The sequence below is a fragment of the Dermacentor albipictus genome, chromosome 4 (genome assembly GCF_038994185.2).
Source record: "Dermacentor albipictus isolate Rhodes 1998 colony chromosome 4, USDA_Dalb.pri_finalv2, whole genome shotgun sequence".
NCBI lineage: Eukaryota > Metazoa > Arthropoda > Arachnida > Ixodida > Ixodidae > Dermacentor > Dermacentor albipictus.
Window position 1 is genome coordinate 31,155,477 of NC_091824.1, and position 17,444 is coordinate 31,172,920.

A 17,444-nucleotide genomic window follows, 5' to 3' on the forward strand; every position below is an offset into this window, starting at 1 on the left:
CCCGGCATGTGAAAGAAGTAGGAGATGCATTGTATGATTTGGCATACAAGACGACCTCGGACACGTCAAAACGGCAGCTAGATCCGAGGCGTTTCACTGTGCTGTAGAACTGGATCAAACACCTGCGTGCTGAATTGTACCGTCTGTCTCCTACAATTCTGTTGCACACTGGGCATCAGATTCGGCCCTACAGCACAGCGAAACGCTTAGGATCTGGCTGCCATAACAGAGGGTTGAATGCCATTTCGGATGCCGAATTGTAATGTGTGTCTGCTGCTTCACAGCTGCGAGTTCGGGGTGCAATCATTACGTGAGGAAAATAACAGAGCTTCTGATTGAAAAAGTGGGGGGTGCATCCACTACGCGAGTCTGCTCATTATGCAAGTAAATACTGTATATAAAGTCAAACCCTGGTATAGTCGAACCCACTTAAAACAATATTCAAGTGCCACAAAAATTCCATTGTTATCACCGATAATTGTTATACGCAGGTTGCATGAAAAAATCAAAATAGGGTGATGGCAGAGCTGATATGAGAAAACTATATATATAGGCAGGGAGGCCAGTACCCCTCCCTACCAGCTTCCTCCGCCTGGCTGCTGATTGTGTTCACTCGTTTAATCGCTTCCTGGGTGCCCCAATCACGTGTAACAAGCAGCGGCTGTCGGCATTAAAGAATGGAACTGCTATAACAACTGCAAACAGGTGTCACAGGTGGCAAGTGATATGCTAGCGCCACCGAGGCATCACTTTGGTGGCCTTGAAAGGGGCCCTTTAAAAATTAAGAGAAGGCTGCCGCGGCAGCCTGTCAGCTTCATAAGTGTAGAACAAATGCCGAGGAGGGATTGCCACAAGCATCTCACCACATACTTCTCACTGGCCTGCACAAGAAAAGCCTATGTCCATCAGCCATGCATGCTTTACGCGAAGCTTGCTGACTCCTTCTCCAAGGCATCCAAGCACTCCACGTAGAGCAGCGGAAGGTTCCTCGTGAAAACGTAGCCCAGGAGGGACTGAATCATGCCGGGCCTCCTGCGAGGACAACGTTGAGGCAGCCTGCCCTACCGCATCATCGCTGCCGTTGTCGCTGTCACTATCCGATGCAAGCACGTTCACAACGATCGTCTCATAGGTTAGAAGCACTTAATTTCCAAATCTATAGCCATGCACTTTCTTTTCACCGGCAATGTCATGCATTGCCGATGATTAGCAGGCGGATCAGCCATCTTCTGTTTTGGCGGCGAGTCAAGCAAAGTTGTGAAACCATGTGGCCAGGAACGACTTCGACACAACCAACAAAAATTAACACAAGCGACTAAGCTGTTCGCAGAACTGCACTGAATGAGGAGCCAGTGAGCAACATGCGAGCAATCTGCTTGTGGTGCACTTGGCACGGTCCATTTCTGTTTCGGAGGGTGGGGCGACGAAAAACTATGGGCGCAGCCCATTCGTGTTTGGAAGGGTGGAAGGGCGATGAGTAAGGGCCGCGCGGAGATGGCTGGAAAATGAGAGCGTGGCGGCTGTTGAAGCAGTGGCCCATCGTGGAGCGGCTCAAATTTCGTTTTCTTTTTAATCTTTTCAAAGATTTTGTATTTCACTACCTTTCGGCTCAGGCACCCAGCAGCCAGACTTCATCATTCTAACCGATAATGCAGCATCGGGGCATTGCAGTAAGCAGGTTATTTTGCCATGGAAAACATACAAAAGTCTGCAGTGTTGCAGCTTCTCACTGTTATAACCGATATATTGTTAAAACCGGTATCACTATAAGTGGGTTCGACTGGATAGTGAACTCGAAGGGGATTGCAAAATAGTTCAACATATATAATTTGACATATAGAATAAAGATTTTATAAAAAAATGCTCGAGAGGATCTTACAGCTATTCGTTATATCCGGGTTCGATATATTCGGGTTTGACTGTATTACTGTTTTTCATGTGTTGTCATGCAGTTCTGCGTATGTTCAGCAGATATCGCGTTCAGTATAAAAGGCAAATTTTTAAGGCCTATCAAAACAGCTGGCAGTGGCACTCGTCTTGCCTATACTTTTCTGTGTGCAAGTTAATTTGTGTCCCTTTTCTAATAGATAAGTATCCCCAACTAGCCCAACAGATACTGCCATCATCATTGCCACAGAAAAATCATGTGCAAGATCTTTTGAGACTCAGTCATGAGACACAGTATAAACATTTACAGTTTAGCGTCTGCCTTTAAGTATAATATACCACAAACTAAAAAGAATTGCTTTTGACATTTACTATGGTACTCAATTTCATGGTGAGATTTCTGTCTTCAGCATGAACCGATTTGCCATTTTTTTGTAGAAAAGCAATGCTTATTAGATATTCTTTGTAAGCATTATTCTTCCTGTAGTTTTAAGTGTGTTAGCACGCCCTCTGAGTTGCAGAGAAAAATGTATTAATTTATGTGAATACGCTCAGTACAGTACAAAAAATAAAAATGCGCTCATTTTATGTACCGTCTTACTTCAACAGAATCATAACGAACAAAAACCTAGCCTCCATCAGCGGCTCATAAGATCATGTGTTCTATACAGCGAACAAACAGATGCCCTTGTCCTCACACATGAGTTTTCATGTCCACGATTCTGCTTTACTATATCTATTGATAGCACTACATTTTATGCTCTGTTAACAGTGTCTTTTTCATTTAGTTACATAATGCTTTGTTTGTTTGTTAATTTATGCTATTTAGCATTTCGCATGAAGTCTGTACTTTGCAGCTTAATGTTTAAACAGTATATGAGTTCCAAACACAATGTGCTCTGAGTTGATATTCTTAGTGCATCAGTTCTGCACTCACGAGTCGACTGCCCAGCCACACACACGCACAAGCAGCTGTGCTTAAGTAGGCTTATCAAAATCTGTATGTACAGAAAATATTATTATTATTGTAGGCCTAGTGACGTTCCCTAAAAGCAAAGGCCTCTCCCAGCAATCTCCATTTGTACACCCACATACACTCTCGGATGGAAAAAAAAAGAAAGACCAGTATTGAGTGTGACGTCAGGCAGCCAGCCTCGGCAAGCCAAACTCCCTAGACGACGCACTTCCCTTAAGAGCCTATTTGTGTGTTAGCTCCAAGGTTAGGTCCTCCAAGGTTACCATGCCTTTCGAGGCATTATTTAGTTTGTGGTAGCTTTTACTAACACCCTCCTTACAATCTGCCCTCACCACTCTTCGCTTCAACCTCCCCCATCCATGTGGTGAAAGCATGAGAAAACACGCATGTCTAAACTCTGAAACACTGCGCAGTCATACTTTTTAATGTTTAAGCCAAGGATGCCGATCAAGTACAGAAATAAAGAAAAGAAAGAAAAAGACATTCCAGTGAGATAGAAAGAAAAGGAGAGGACACTAAAGGGAAAAGTAAGTTCAACCATATATGAAAGTTCAGCTCCTACAATACCCAAAATGCCACTCCTAGTGTTAGAGTAGGCTTGACAAACCAGAAGAGATGCAAGAATGAAAGATGGGTGGCGGAATCCGCCTTGGAGTTCCTGCACCAGCTCACTGTGACATCACGGACTTTGTGGACGTCTGCTCAAGCCTAGTTAATATTTTATCACTGCATTCTAAAAGAGCTAAGTGCTGGACTTCAAGAGTGTCTCAATCTCTTACTGTACCACAACGGCCCCGCAGCCTCAACCATCGCAGCATTTCAACGACAAACAAAACCAGCCAAAATTAATTTGGGTTCTCCATACTGCTGCCATTGTAGATAGCAACAAAATTGATTTTGCTGATTATTGTTAGTTTCCTTTTCACACTGCCTCATTATTCAGACGTTCTAAGAACACTTACTGCACTACAGTGGCCAAGATACAACAAATGTGAGCTTCTGCGGCCCGTCACCCATACCGGTCTCCATCTGCCAGACGTAGACCGAGCCGTCCGAGCAGCCGACCACCATGAAGTCGTCGAAGGGTCGCCACTTGACCACGCCAACGGGGAACAGGTGCCGAGAGGCCAGCATGATGCACTTGCGTTCCTTCAGGCTCACCAGTGCCACCGAGTGGTCACTGGCCACACTGCAGATGCTCTGTAGCACTCGTGTCTGCACGCACGTGGGACACAGTTACGGGACGGTGAAAATTAAAATCTTGCCGGCCGTGAACTGGCAAAAGCTCGTGAAATTTCTGCATACGCACAAACATTCTGTTCAAGTCTAATTGCTTTATTTCATCAGACGGTACCCAGTCAAACGGACTAGAATTAGGGGTTGGCGTAACGGCAAAAATACTAGTAGAAATGCTGAAGGCAAGACAAACTCTTTGCTGGGCAAACTTGTGCCCAGAAAACAAAGAAAGACTTAGGAGGATGCTTTAGCATGTGGTCGAACTGCTCATTTGCCATATTGAATACATGTTGTTATGGTGCCAAATATTAGCAGAATTATATATTACAGAGAGAACACAGTACTATAACACTGCAGCCAAAGCTGGCACCAGTTGAAGCGCAAGATCAGTGCCAGTGCGACTTCGTCGTCTTCTTCCCCTAACACTGTTTCCTCTTGGCCCAAACCGCCATGTAACACCAACTCCCAGTGGCAGAAGCAGCATCTAAGCGCATTTTAGTGTGTTGGCTTGGTGCTCGAATGAAAGGGCTTCAGTCAGGGAACGTGCACAATATCAGTCACTGGTGAAACGAATGAAGGCTCTGGAGTCACTGGTGAAATTTCGTACGTTAATTCGGTCGCTTGGCACCGTAATCGGTTATGCACGGCATAGCACGAAAGCAGTTTTTTGCACAGGTCGACGTGGAGGCAGTCACAGCAGGACAAGGAACCTACACTCCATCTCACAAGTTGTTCGCAGCGCTGTGGAAACCACAGAACTCCTCAGCCAATAGGAAGGCCGAACACCTTGCAATGTGTGTTCATCTGTGCCGCGTCATCTGCTCATTGTCACAATAATTAACGGTATATGACATGCATTTGTAAATGTCCTAACATGTCACACATCGCTGTAAAGTATCATGTGAAAAGCAAAAATAAAACTCTCTAAGACGATCATGGGAAATGCAACGTGCCCTGGCAGCGCACACACATGCACAGTGAGCGTAAAACATGCAGTCGACTTCTGTTAATTTGACTCCGGCAAGAACAAAGACATTGGTTGAATTACCCGCGGTTGAATTAAATAAGAGGCAGAAAAAAAACATCAAAACACACCGCTGATTTATTTGGCAGCATTTACCCCGATTTTAAATGTCCCTGTATTAATTGCCCCTTCACTTTTTATGGATTCAAAGTAGAAAACAAATGTAAACATTACATTAGAGCTCCTGAACAAAGTAGAAATTGAACGCACACCTGATTTTATTGCAAGAAAAACGCAGTGTGCCTCTGATACTGGCAATAAGAAAAAGACAGAACCAGCGAATTTATCCTTCACGGAATTGAGATTTATTTATTTAATATCCATCGGTATCACTATCAGGCAACACCTTATCACTGTCTATGATAAAACACGCCTTCTGTACAGTACACAGCACATTTTATATTCTGCCTTTATCAAACTCCGCAACAATCGCAAATGTGATGGTGGCCCATGCCTTCACTATAACCACTTCACTATTTCTTCCTGCTCAGCATGCAGCTTTCTGGAACATCAGAAACATGTGACGCATCTTGTTCTGTTGGCATTCATGGTCACCATCTTGTGATGGCAATGGTGATGATGTTGGCTAGGCTGGTTTTGAAGGTATTATAGGCTGTTGCAAACATAGTCTTGGTTTTCGTTTCTTATAGAATTGTACCGTGCAAGCAATCTTCAGACGAATTTTCGAGAAAAAAAAAAGGTGCACGTTCGAATCGGGTAAATACTGTAATCATTCATTGTGAGCAACCATTTTTGCTGCAATATTTTCCTGGAGCAGGCCAAAAATCGGCATCTTCGATGGGAGATGACATGTGTTCGACAAATTCCCTGTGCCCTAAGTGCCGCCAAGTCAAACACTGCCGCTACTGGAGTCGCCACTGTGTCAACATTAAGGTCAGAGGTGCATGCGTGATGAGTGATGACCAGCCAAGATGGAATTATCCAGTGAACCCTAATTTCAGGATTAAGATAACGAAAGTTGGGTCCCACAGAAATTTATGACCGCTGGCTGGGACTTTAGGTTGGTATCAAATCAAATGAAAGTTTGCAATAAAGGGACACTAAAGGCAAATATTAAGTCAAGCTAAAGTGATAGATTAGTGCTTGAGAATCTTGTACCTGATGCCCGGACAGCAGATAAGCCAGTAAGAAAAGAACACTTTCGAGAGTGCTTTCTTAAAGTAGATGAAGCAGTGTCCTTATCTGCGCTCAAGGTGGTCGATATGATAACGGCGCAAGCTTCACTGCTTCGCTGGTACATCACTGCATGATGTTACCAATGTGATAGTATCACAAATCTCTAAGGCGTCAATATTGTCACGAGCAGGGCTTTAATAATAGAGAAACCGGGGTAAATAAAGGACATGATAATGGACTCCCTCGGAACGTTCAAGCACTTGCTCGATGACAAAAGCACTCCTCAGTTAAATTCTGTCACTAGCACTCAACCACTCGTTGCAAAAGCAGCCTCATATTGTATTATAAGACAAAGTAAAATGCTACTTATTCAGTTCCATTTCATCTTTGGAAAAAAAACTCTTGACAACGACAGAGGCGGTCGAAAGTTTTCGTTTTCGCTTGACTCTGCGACACCCACGCTTTTGCGTTTCAGCACTTTTGTTATCGCGTAGTGCTGCGCTGGTTTAGTTGGCTCGCGAAACTCGCACAAAGTGCAAGTAGGTGAGAATTCAATTTCCACATGATGTCACGGGATGCCCAAACGGTCTACACCACTTGACCAAAAAGCAGCTACAGGGGAGAATCCACCTTGGTGTCTTGGCTCAGTGCTGCCATCTGTCGGGCGCCGTTTTACTCACTGGCGGCAGCAAAGGGTGGTGATGGCATATGCAACATCAGCACTCCGCCGGTTGGGTGGTGGGTGATGTGAATTTCAAAAAAGGTATTTGGAGCCTTCAGATGCAATTTTTTTCGTAAACTAAGTCCCTTCTTTGCACGAAACAAGCATTGCAAGGTTTCTGGAATGATATTTAAACAGTCCACATTGACTTATTATTTGCCTTTAGTGTCCCTTTAACCGAAGTCAAATGAACAAAAGTATACTGTTAGTGGAGTTGGCATCGGGAAAGAGCAGGAAGTCAGAGAGGCAGGAATGGGTCATCGCCAAAGAATAAATAGAAGCGAGAGTAACCGGGGGAGTAACCAAGAAGGGTTGAAGGCAAACATCCCAAATGGCAAAGAAAAGTGCAGTCCCAATCCTGGTGAACACTGGAGGTGCACACAGAGAGCATGTCCGTGAGTGTGCGGTTGAGTTGCTCAGTAAGTCTGTCTGTCTGTCTGTGGATGGTAAACTGCGATAAATTTGTGAGATGCAGAGCAAGAGCAGAGAATGCCATCGCCAACTTTGGAAAGAAAACAGTAGCCAGGATTAGAGAGTAGTTGACAAGGAGAACCACAGTGCAGGGCTACTGGGAAGAGGGAATTGGCATCATCAGTTGCCCAATTGGTAGGAAGGCATTCTCTCCGTATATACCCCCCCGTAAATATTCATCTCCATAACAACATGAAACGCCCTGTCATTAGACAGCCATTTAAACGATTCTAAATTAAGTAAATTCATCACACCTTGAATTGAATTGAATATATCTATTTCCAACAGATTGGGGGAGACAGGGAAGAAAAGCTGCAAGTGCAGCTTGAAAAAACACCCTGCCCCCTATGACCACAACACATGGGTAGCGCAGAGCTGCCGCGTGTTTTTAACAATACAAAAATACACAGTTTTGCAAAAATGCATGAGAAGCGCTAAGTGAAAAGTGAGTAGTTGCGTGTAATGAAGTTACAAAACTTTTCACATATGACAGACGAAAAAACAACATATATACACATATATGTGTAATATAAATGTGAACAAAAAGCTGTAAACTCATCTAATCTGCACTTCTGAAATAGCTGGCCATAGAAACATTAATATTAGTTACACTGAATTAGTCAAGAAAATTCTGATGGGGTAAGGGCACATATATCAATGCCAGATTTGTTGTAAGCATTTAAAAGCCTTGGTAAGTTGTTTTTTAGCATTTGTGAGCTGTAATTAGTCCTAAAATGGTGCACAGTCACAGTCTAGGAAGGAAATTTCAAATGTATGGCCATTTTTAAAGCAAAAGTTCGATCCTGATATTTTTTTTTTACAGAAATTGCAGGAAATTGATAAATAATAGAAGCAAAGCATTACATTTTTATGACTCCATAGATCTGCACAGATGCCACAGTTATGCAAACTGCAGCTGTTAAGATTGTCTAAAGCAGACAAATATGGTATACTAATTTACAGCTTATGTGTAATCGTTACATTAAGTGAGATTTCCAAATGTCCTATTCCCAAGTTAGTTGTATATTCAGAGCCGTGTATAATACATCTACTATGTCCCGCTCAGATTTCAAAATATATACAGCTTACCGAATTGTGATGCCTCTTTCTTTATAGCTGGCCTAAATTTCTTTTCAATTTTAGGCAATTTTTGCTTGAAATTTTTATGGCCTAATCATTTACTCACAATAGTAAATAGATTCTAACCAGGACACCACGGCATATTCTGTGTTGTTGTGAGTTAGCACCGCACACAAACCATTTGCCTCATTCTCTCATCCTTATCCGTAACGCGCTATGTAATCTGTGCTGGCAGCACAGCTGTAGCGAACACTGCAATGGGCACGACGCACTGCATTCCCAGAAACCCCGTTTTGCTATAGCTTACTGCACACAACTATCTAAAGAAGCAGTGGCAGGAAGGGGGGGCTCACACTGCAGTTGCTCGGGGGCACGAGAAGCTGCGTGACTTCGCCCGCGTGGACGCAGAAACGGTGCAGCAGGGTCCCAGCGTACAGGTCCCACAGACAGACCGAGAAGTCCACGCCCCCCGACACCAGGTGGGCAATCTCGTAGCGTGAGTGCACGTGGTTTGGATACAGCAGGCACGTCACCCGACCATTGTGGCCATGCAGCAGCTGGTATTGTGGGCGGTCTGCGGAGAGCACACCGACAACATGCAGCGAAAATGCTTGTGGTTCAAACTAAACAGCACGGAAAAGATGAAGGCAAGTGGCACGACACAAGTGCCGACTATCAAGTGAAAATTTATTGCCCAAAGGGGGTTTAAAAAAATTCTAAATACTAAGATTTTACGTGCCACAACCACGATCTGATTAGGAGGCATGCCACAGTGGGAAGGGCTCTTGAGTATTCATCTAAATCTATGTGCATGAGCGTTTTTGCATTTTGCGCTCATTGAAATGCAACCGCCAGGGTCGGGATTAAGCCCGCGACCTTGAACTCAGCAATGCAACACCATGGCCACTAAGCGAGGAAAGAGAAAACATGATAGAATACCACACAATAAAAGTAAGATTTAAACAGAAAAGCTGTTAGAAAAACCAATATGAGAACGAGCACGAAACTACTGTGCTGTTAGCTTTAGTCAGTCACTAAGAGTTTGGTTCCCGGCCACAGTCGCTGCATTCTGATAGGGGTTAAATGCAAAAATATTCATAACTGCAAGTCAGCCTAGTTGGAACAGATTCATCTTAAAACTTAAAATTAAATTAAATTAAAAAAAATTAAATTAAATTAAATTCCAGGGCTTTACATGTCAAAACCACAATCTGAAAATGAGGCATGCCGTAGTGGGGACACTCTGGATTAATTATGACCACCTACGTTTCTTTAACATGCGTGCCCGATGCATGGTACATGGGTGCTTTTGCATTTTGTGCCTATCAAGTGGGGCCGCCGTGGCTGGTGCATCACCAAAGCCACTAAGCCATCATAGCAGGCAGGTGACCTTGTTACAACAAACTGCATGGGGTGGCCACATCATCATCATCATCAGCGTGGTTAAGCCCACTGCAGGGCAAAGGCCTCTCCCATACTCCTCCAACTACCCCAGTCATGTACTAATTGTGGTCATGTGATCCCTGCAAACTTCTTAATCTCATCCGCCCACCTAACTTTCTGCCGCCCCCTGCTACGCTTCCCTTCCCTTGGAATCCAGTCCGTAACCCTTAATGACCATCGGTTATCTTCCCTCCTCATTACATGTCCTGCCCATGCCCATTTCTTTTTTTTTGATTTCAACTAAGATGTCATTGACTCGCGTTTGTTCCCTCAACCAATCTCCTCTTTCTTTATCCCTTAACATTGCACCCGTCATTCTTCTTTGCATAGCTCGTTGCGTCGTCCTCAATTTAAGTAGAACCCTTTTTGTAAGCCTCCAAGTTTCTGCCCCGTACGTGAGTTGGTAAGACACAGCTGTTATACACTTTTCTCTTGAGGGATAACGGCAACCTGCTGTTCATGATCTGAGAATGCCTGCCAAACGCACCCCAGCCCATTCTTATTCTTCTGATTATTTCCGTCTGATATTTCCGTGGCCACATTACATCACAAACCAAGGATGTGTGGGTCAGTCAGCTTGGTCCAAGCAGTGGTTGCGGGATACACGGTGATGATGTCGCCGAAAGTTGAATGTGGTTAGGTGTTCAGCGGGATAACAGGCAATAGAACACGGGAAGGGCACTCCCCCTTCTTAGAAATGGGGTGGCCAAAGGTTAAACTTATGCTGTGCTGAATTTAGAGAACCACGGAGTGAAGATCATGGACTCTACTTTGAAAAGAATTCATTTTATTTCTTATCACCCATTTTTCCAACTGGCTAATCCTGGTGATATCGGGGGCATGCCTTCGTGTGAGCAAATAACAAAAGGCTAAAAGAACTAAAAAAAAAAGCATTGTGAAACATACCCTCAGCTTTCAGCAACATAGTGAGGTGGCTTGGGACCCAGCATGCATGTCAGGGGTTAGTGAAACCATATGGCCACCAACTCCTATTTCCCTTATGGGACAAGGAGATCTGCTTGAGGTCCAAAGCCGCACTGCACTTGATGTATGTTTCAGATGGGTTGCTTTGACAGATAACATATTTAATAATGTTTTGTTGACAGTGGAAATTGAAGCCCAGTATTTTATTTTGCCTTCTTTCATTTCTGTGGGCTGTTTGTGTTGTTAAACTCACATACAGATATGCCACTGTTCCAAGTAAAAAAATTCACTGTTCAAATTCATTGTGCTTGTTTGTCTTCCAGTGTCCATGTCACTTATGCAGTATGGTTCCAGTACCAGACTAACTAGCCCAAAAGTCTGTTCTTGTTTTCCACAAGTTAAATCACGTGCACTGCATTCTGCCAGGTGAAGTTTTCCTCCATGTGAGGCCAGCATGTGTCTTTTACAAGGGGCCTTTACACAAGTGCTATTTGCATGCAGGAAAAAAAAAAAAAGGACAGATTCACCGCATTACCGTCATGGTGGTGCTTCCCATACAGGAGCTGCAGCATGACGGCTTGGGTGGCCGACACGACAACGATGCTGCCGTCTTCCCTGCCGACCACCAGGCGTCCTTGCAGGGGCAGGTAGACGCTGGCAGTGAGCTTGAGCTCTTGGTTTTCCCCGGGCAGCTCCTGGAACAGACGCACGGTTGTGGCATTAGAAAACAAAACAAGGGTCTCTCCAGATCAACATCAAGTTTGTTTAAGAAGGAAGCCTGGTCTTAGACGAAACATTTTCAAATATCTTAATTTTTCACGTTATGGTGCTGAAAACGTGTAGATATATGTAACTTTATGTGCTTTTTTTGAATATGCAGTCCATTTTTGCAGAAATATTATGCAAGTTATTTTAGTTCATGTGTTAGAAAACTTCAGAAAAGTCTGTTTCTCAGATTTCACTAAGCAGGATATCAATGGGTTCTGCATGATTCAGGAAATTCAATAAGACCAACCTTATTGCTCTGTCTACCATAGAAAAAAAGGCATGAGGCTTCAATGTTGCTGCTCAGAAGAGTTAGAAGTCTTTTATAGACTAGCAGGCTTTATATTCAAATGCCATTTATTGGTGATAAGTTGCTAAACATTTGATAACTCAGAAGATTGAAACAGAAAGTTAGACTGCTGCTTATAAATTATTTAAATTATGATAATTAGTGTTTATCAGGCAGTATGACATCTTTGCTGTCATTGTTTGTCGAATACACCTTGTAATCAGAAGTTTTCTGAATGAGCATTCATCAGAAGTTCTTGAATTTCTGCATTGTTCAAAAATTACACAAACTACTTCTGTCAGTCCAACATGTAAGAAAACGAGAGATGTGAGAAACACCAACAGTTGGTAAATTATGTTGCGCCATCTGTCGTATAAAAGCAAAACCTACCACAATATTTTACTTTAAATAACTTTTGGGTAGATGGCCCGACCAGTCCACGGATGCTTCATGTTCATAAATTATCAGGGGCATGGTCAAGAGTGTGGGATGGCAGCTAGACGAGTATACTTGGGCGCAGCATGTAAGGGGTTGAACAAGAAACAGTGCACACTATTCTGACTCCTCATTTTGTTCTTACAGACTTTATGGCACAGAAAAACAATGAAAAACGCTTCACAGAACTCCTCGTGAGAGCAAAACAGAATGTCTTTTCACGGTTAGATATGCATCAAAGCACTTAAATTCGCTGTTTTGTATTACGAACTCCAATGCAGCGGGCTTCATTTTCATTTTCGTCACACTCACCAAATATTCTACAGCCTTACCTGAAAAATATCTGCCATTATTACGCTCTTTTGAACTCACTGCATGAAATGAGACCTTTATGCTCACAGGCACGCCTACTACTGCTACTCTACCTCAAAGGCTCCCTGAAACATCCACAATCACAGAGAAAGGCATTTTGAGAGTGTGGCATCCATTAATAAAAAACACAAGCGGACTTATCCAAAGGAGGAAATGAACAGACAGCACAAAGTGACAAACCATTTTGTCCAGTATGCCAGGTGGTGGAGGCTTCATTTCATCCCAAGCCTCTTGCAAAGCAAGACTCAGGAAAGGCTGCATTTCTGGAAGACATGAGAAGAAGGCCAAGTTGTGACGTGTTTTTAGTATGAAGATTCTGTTCTGGCAAGCACCACACTAAAATCCCTTGCAGCCCTGCAGGTGCCATTGTAGTCTACTGTTAACCCCGTAATACTCAAGGCATACATGCTGCGCTGTGACTTATGCATCCAAATGCTGAATTTAGGCATGAGTGACTTAACGGAAAACCCGTAGTCATGTTTTTGACATGCCAGAGTGAAGTTTGCGCTGTGGATAGTTCAACTAACCAATGGCAAAACATTTATTTGCTGTCCTAACTAAGTTTTAATTCAAACGGCATTTGATTGCTGCCATCTTTTTTGCACAATAATGCTCTCTAAGGCCAGACATAAGGGCGAACAATTTGATTCAATTTTCACTGATGTAGAACTGCGTTTGGGCATTATGGGGTTAAAGGGAACACGCTAACGTGTGGCTCTCACTTTGCTGGCATTCTGGCTACAAGTGCCAGCCAAATCTACGTCAATGCACTGTACGAATGTGTAGAAAGATGCAAGTGCCACCAACCTTAAGTAAAACTTTTTTATGGCCTAGTATGTTAGACATACTTGTAACAGAAGGCAGCACAAGAACGGCATCATCACATGGGAGGGTACAAAGAACGAGCGCTAACCTCAAGTCATCACCTGCTGCAAAGCCAAACGATTCTGACTTGCCAGAAAGGTACATTCACATATTCCCTAGACTTGTGTTCCCTTTAAGAGTGGGACGCACTGCACATGCTACGACAATGCCACATCATCACACGCAGCTAAACAACTGACATTTAAAGCATGTTGTGCACACCTTCAAACATTGTCAACTACAGAGCTGTGCTCCAAAATTGCTTATTGGGGCCCAGCGACACCTTTCATGAAAAGTGTAGAATTTATGTAGTGTTAAAGGCCAACAGCAACAAAATTTTCAACCACACAGATGTGGAGGAGCCTCCGTGCAAGCAAAGTTTGATGGTTGAAATACGAGTGGAAACATCAGGGAAAGCTTGCGAGAAAAGTCGTTTTTTTTGCCAAATTTTGATATTGAAACTGGATTAAAAAAAGAAAGAAAAAAAGAAAGAAAGAAAGGAAGGAAGGAAGGAAGGAAGGAAGAAAAATTCCATTACTGCTTGCCAGAAGTAGGATTCATGATCTAGCATGCAGATCCTCGGTTTGATCTCATAGATTGCAACGGTGCACCCGCACCATCTCGGTGGCCATGCTTCTGCACAGCATAGATGCTGCAGTCGCCACAAGGTGCCAGGATGACTCCTCTCGCCGCCAAAATGCTACGAACTACTGCATGCTACGATTGGTCTTAGTGGTTCTACAGGCGTGGAAATGTGAGCCAGCCCGTGCCCCCCATGCCCGCAGTGCACTGAGAAATCTTGGATGTATTGTGCTGGTACTTACGCCGTAGCAATACCAACAGCAGTACCAATTGTCTGCTTAAGTGCTGTTTAAGCTGCTAACAACATAAAAACTATACAATTACCAGCTCTGTGGCTTTGCCAAGACTGGTTTAGTGGTATATACTACTCATTCATGATAAATTTAGCCAAAGTGAAATTTCGTTGCATTTGGCCTTAAAGAAGCATCTTCTGGCTAACCTTTTCCAATAAAAAGATATATTGAATGAGCCTTTTATTAACGAACTTAACAGTCAAATGCTGCCATTGGCACACCCTCGTGGTACTTGCCTCTTTTTTTTTTGTATCTACTGCACTTTAAGATGTGTTGCTGTGCCCAGGCAGAGCAATGGGATGTTCGGGTGCCTAGCTATTGCCCACACCTTGAATTGTTAAATCAGCTTTGCCACAGGGCAGTCTACCAACATAATGGTCACAGTGTAAACCTTTCAATTAGCAGATACATACTCAGTTAATGTCGGATGGCTGACTTCAAAGTGATTTATGTGACACTGTGTGAAGCTAGGAGTTGCTGGCACGTGCAATTGGCGCTTGACATTTGTTTGAACAATGTCCAGCACTGAGGTTATCAGGCAAAGATGCCCTGCAATGTAGCTAACTTCACATGCAACAAATAAAGTGCAATAATTCCAATCAAGCACTTTCTGATGCACTGAAAGCTTTCAGACATTTGAGCATAATCACACAAAGACAGCCAGGTGCATGATCACACAACTTCTCTAGTGTAAAATAAAACTGGTCTCAGTGGCCAGCATTTAGACAGTCATTACTCAGAACTGTGACTGACAATTTTCTTTTTCTTAATTTAGATGTAGAATCATGGGATTGGCACTGTTGCATCGATTGCTACACGCCACCTGTGGCAGGCCATCGCCACAGCAGTGGTGGCACATTTAGATAACTGCTATAACGATGACTTTATGCGACACTTATAGGTGAAACATTTTGTGAATGCAGGATCTGACTTTTGTATATCGCTATACCTGTGTTCGAACGAGAAAGTGGTTCACAGGTACCTGCAGGCTCGAAGTGATGGGCAGGAATGTTGCTGGCACCAACATTTCGGCAAGGGAACTTGCCTAGTCCCTTTGTCAAAATGTTGGCTTCAGCAACATTCCTTGTTCAGCTAAGGCTCATATACCTGTGCTAGTCTTTTTTAAATGGACATACCTGGCTGCACTTACAAGATATCTTGATGCTCTGCACGGAATGCCATAACTTAGGCATACACTTGGGGGAGGCAATGCATTCTACATTACTGCCAGATGTAAAGCACATAGAATGACTGTGTTCCAGTTTAATTTGCAGCAAGGAACTTTCTAACAAAATGCCAGTGCACTGTTGTACAATTTTTCGCATGAACTGTCAACACAGGAAGTCCCCGATATTCACAGCACACACAAAGACACAGTACACAGGAAGGACAAGCAAATACTCACGGACAACAGCGTTCACCTCTTGGCGCATGCGAGCTACATCGGAAGCGGCTACATCCACAATGTTCCATAGAACAACCCGACCATTTGAGTCTCCTCTCAGGAGCACTTTGTGAAAGCCACCTCGTGAGCCTAAGAAGTATCCCATAGCAGGAGGGCACACAAGTCTCTGCAACAAGACACACAACAACACCAGGAACATTATTACGGTATGTCCCATTTACCTATGCAATGCACAGACACAGTTGACTGCTTATACAAGGAGCCCATCTACAACAATATGACCAAAACGACTCGGCTGAATTATTATTTTTCGTATGTGTATTGTGAAAGCCTCAACAGTGAAAGCCACTACAAAGGATGTGTTTGTGCAACAAAGAAAGTTAAGCATCCCCTATAACTAATTTTTGGCTTTACTACAAATGCCCATAATGCCTATTGACATTAGAGCAAAGATGCGGAGTATGTTTTGAACCTTGATGACACAAAGCCAGCTGCAGTCACACATTTCATCGGATAAAGTGTAAAGAAGAAAATTAGCAACTTCTTACACAACCTTAAGAATCCATGTTATAAAGTTTTCTTCTTTCTGAATGCTCTATTGTTATGAGTGGTACAGCGTGCGATTTTTTTGAATGAAGTGACCTGTGTAACGAAGAATTTTGGAGGTCCCAAGTGCTTCACTGCAAAGGCGTTTATGTTTCATAAGTAAAGCAAGCAGCCCATTATATTGTTACAGTGCATTTGGACAGGACCATGCGCACAAGAGGAAGACGAAGACGAAGCCCAATGCACAAATGTATTTGCAACTATTTACATGGGGAAAATTTAATAGTAATCGCGCATGCTGGTAAAGGTCACAGCTCCAGGAGACCGTCTACCACTTCATCTTTGTCTTCCTCTTGAGGGTACGAACCTGTCGAAATGCACCGGAACAATATTGCTCAGACTGCAATTGTACAGAGTCTAAAGAGTGCAACAGTGGCTACAAATGCAGGCATATCTGCATTTGTAGCCACTTGTGCGCCCGCTTATTTTAAGTTGGATACGAATACAACGCTTACAACACAGCTAATAAGCGCCACAGTCTTGATTTTCCTGTCACAGTGATGGAACTCTGGCATCCCTGTTGAGATCAGTGACTGGGCAGCAGAAACGGTTTAGGCTTTCGAGAGTAACGGCTTTCTTCTCAGTGGTGGTGCTTTTGTCTAGATTGTCTTTTACGTGTATGTACGCTGCGTCAGTGCTCACATCATTATTTGTTTATGTGGCCTTTCTGACTGTGCAGGCATTGAGTCACCACAACATATTAATGTGCTGCTTAATGTGCTCATACGAATGAAAACCCAATTGTCAGCTTGCGTACGGCAAAAGAGGGGAGAGGGATGGAGAGGAGGCCCACGCAGGTGGCAGGGGAGGAGGCACCTGAATGGACCAGAGAGGAAGTATGTTACGGGCAGGGGAGTACAGCTGCAATATCCCTGGAGGGAAGAGAAGTGAATGGTACATGTGATCTGTTCTGGACATAGGGGAGCGCTGCACT

General features: G+C 43.5%; 1 protein-coding gene across 6 annotated transcripts in view; it reads right to left on the reverse strand.

Moving 5' to 3' along the window:
• Rbcn-3B (WD repeat-containing protein Rbcn-3B) overlaps nt 1-17,444 on the reverse strand; it is a 170,238-nt gene that overhangs the window by 98,854 nt on the left and 53,940 nt on the right. For all 6 annotated transcript variants that reach the window (XM_065429602.2, XM_070536879.1, XM_065429600.2 and 3 more), the window contains exons 10-14: nt 15,905-16,070; nt 12,941-13,023; nt 11,435-11,594; nt 8,886-9,106; nt 3,883-4,078 (exon numbers count right to left, since the gene is read on the reverse strand). In XM_065429602.2, coding sequence (XP_065285674.1) covers nt 3,883-4,078; nt 8,886-9,106; nt 11,435-11,594; nt 12,941-13,023; nt 15,905-16,070 — 826 coding nt within the window. The remainder of the gene's footprint in view (nt 1-3,882; nt 4,079-8,885; nt 9,107-11,434; nt 11,595-12,940; nt 13,024-15,904; nt 16,071-17,444) is intronic.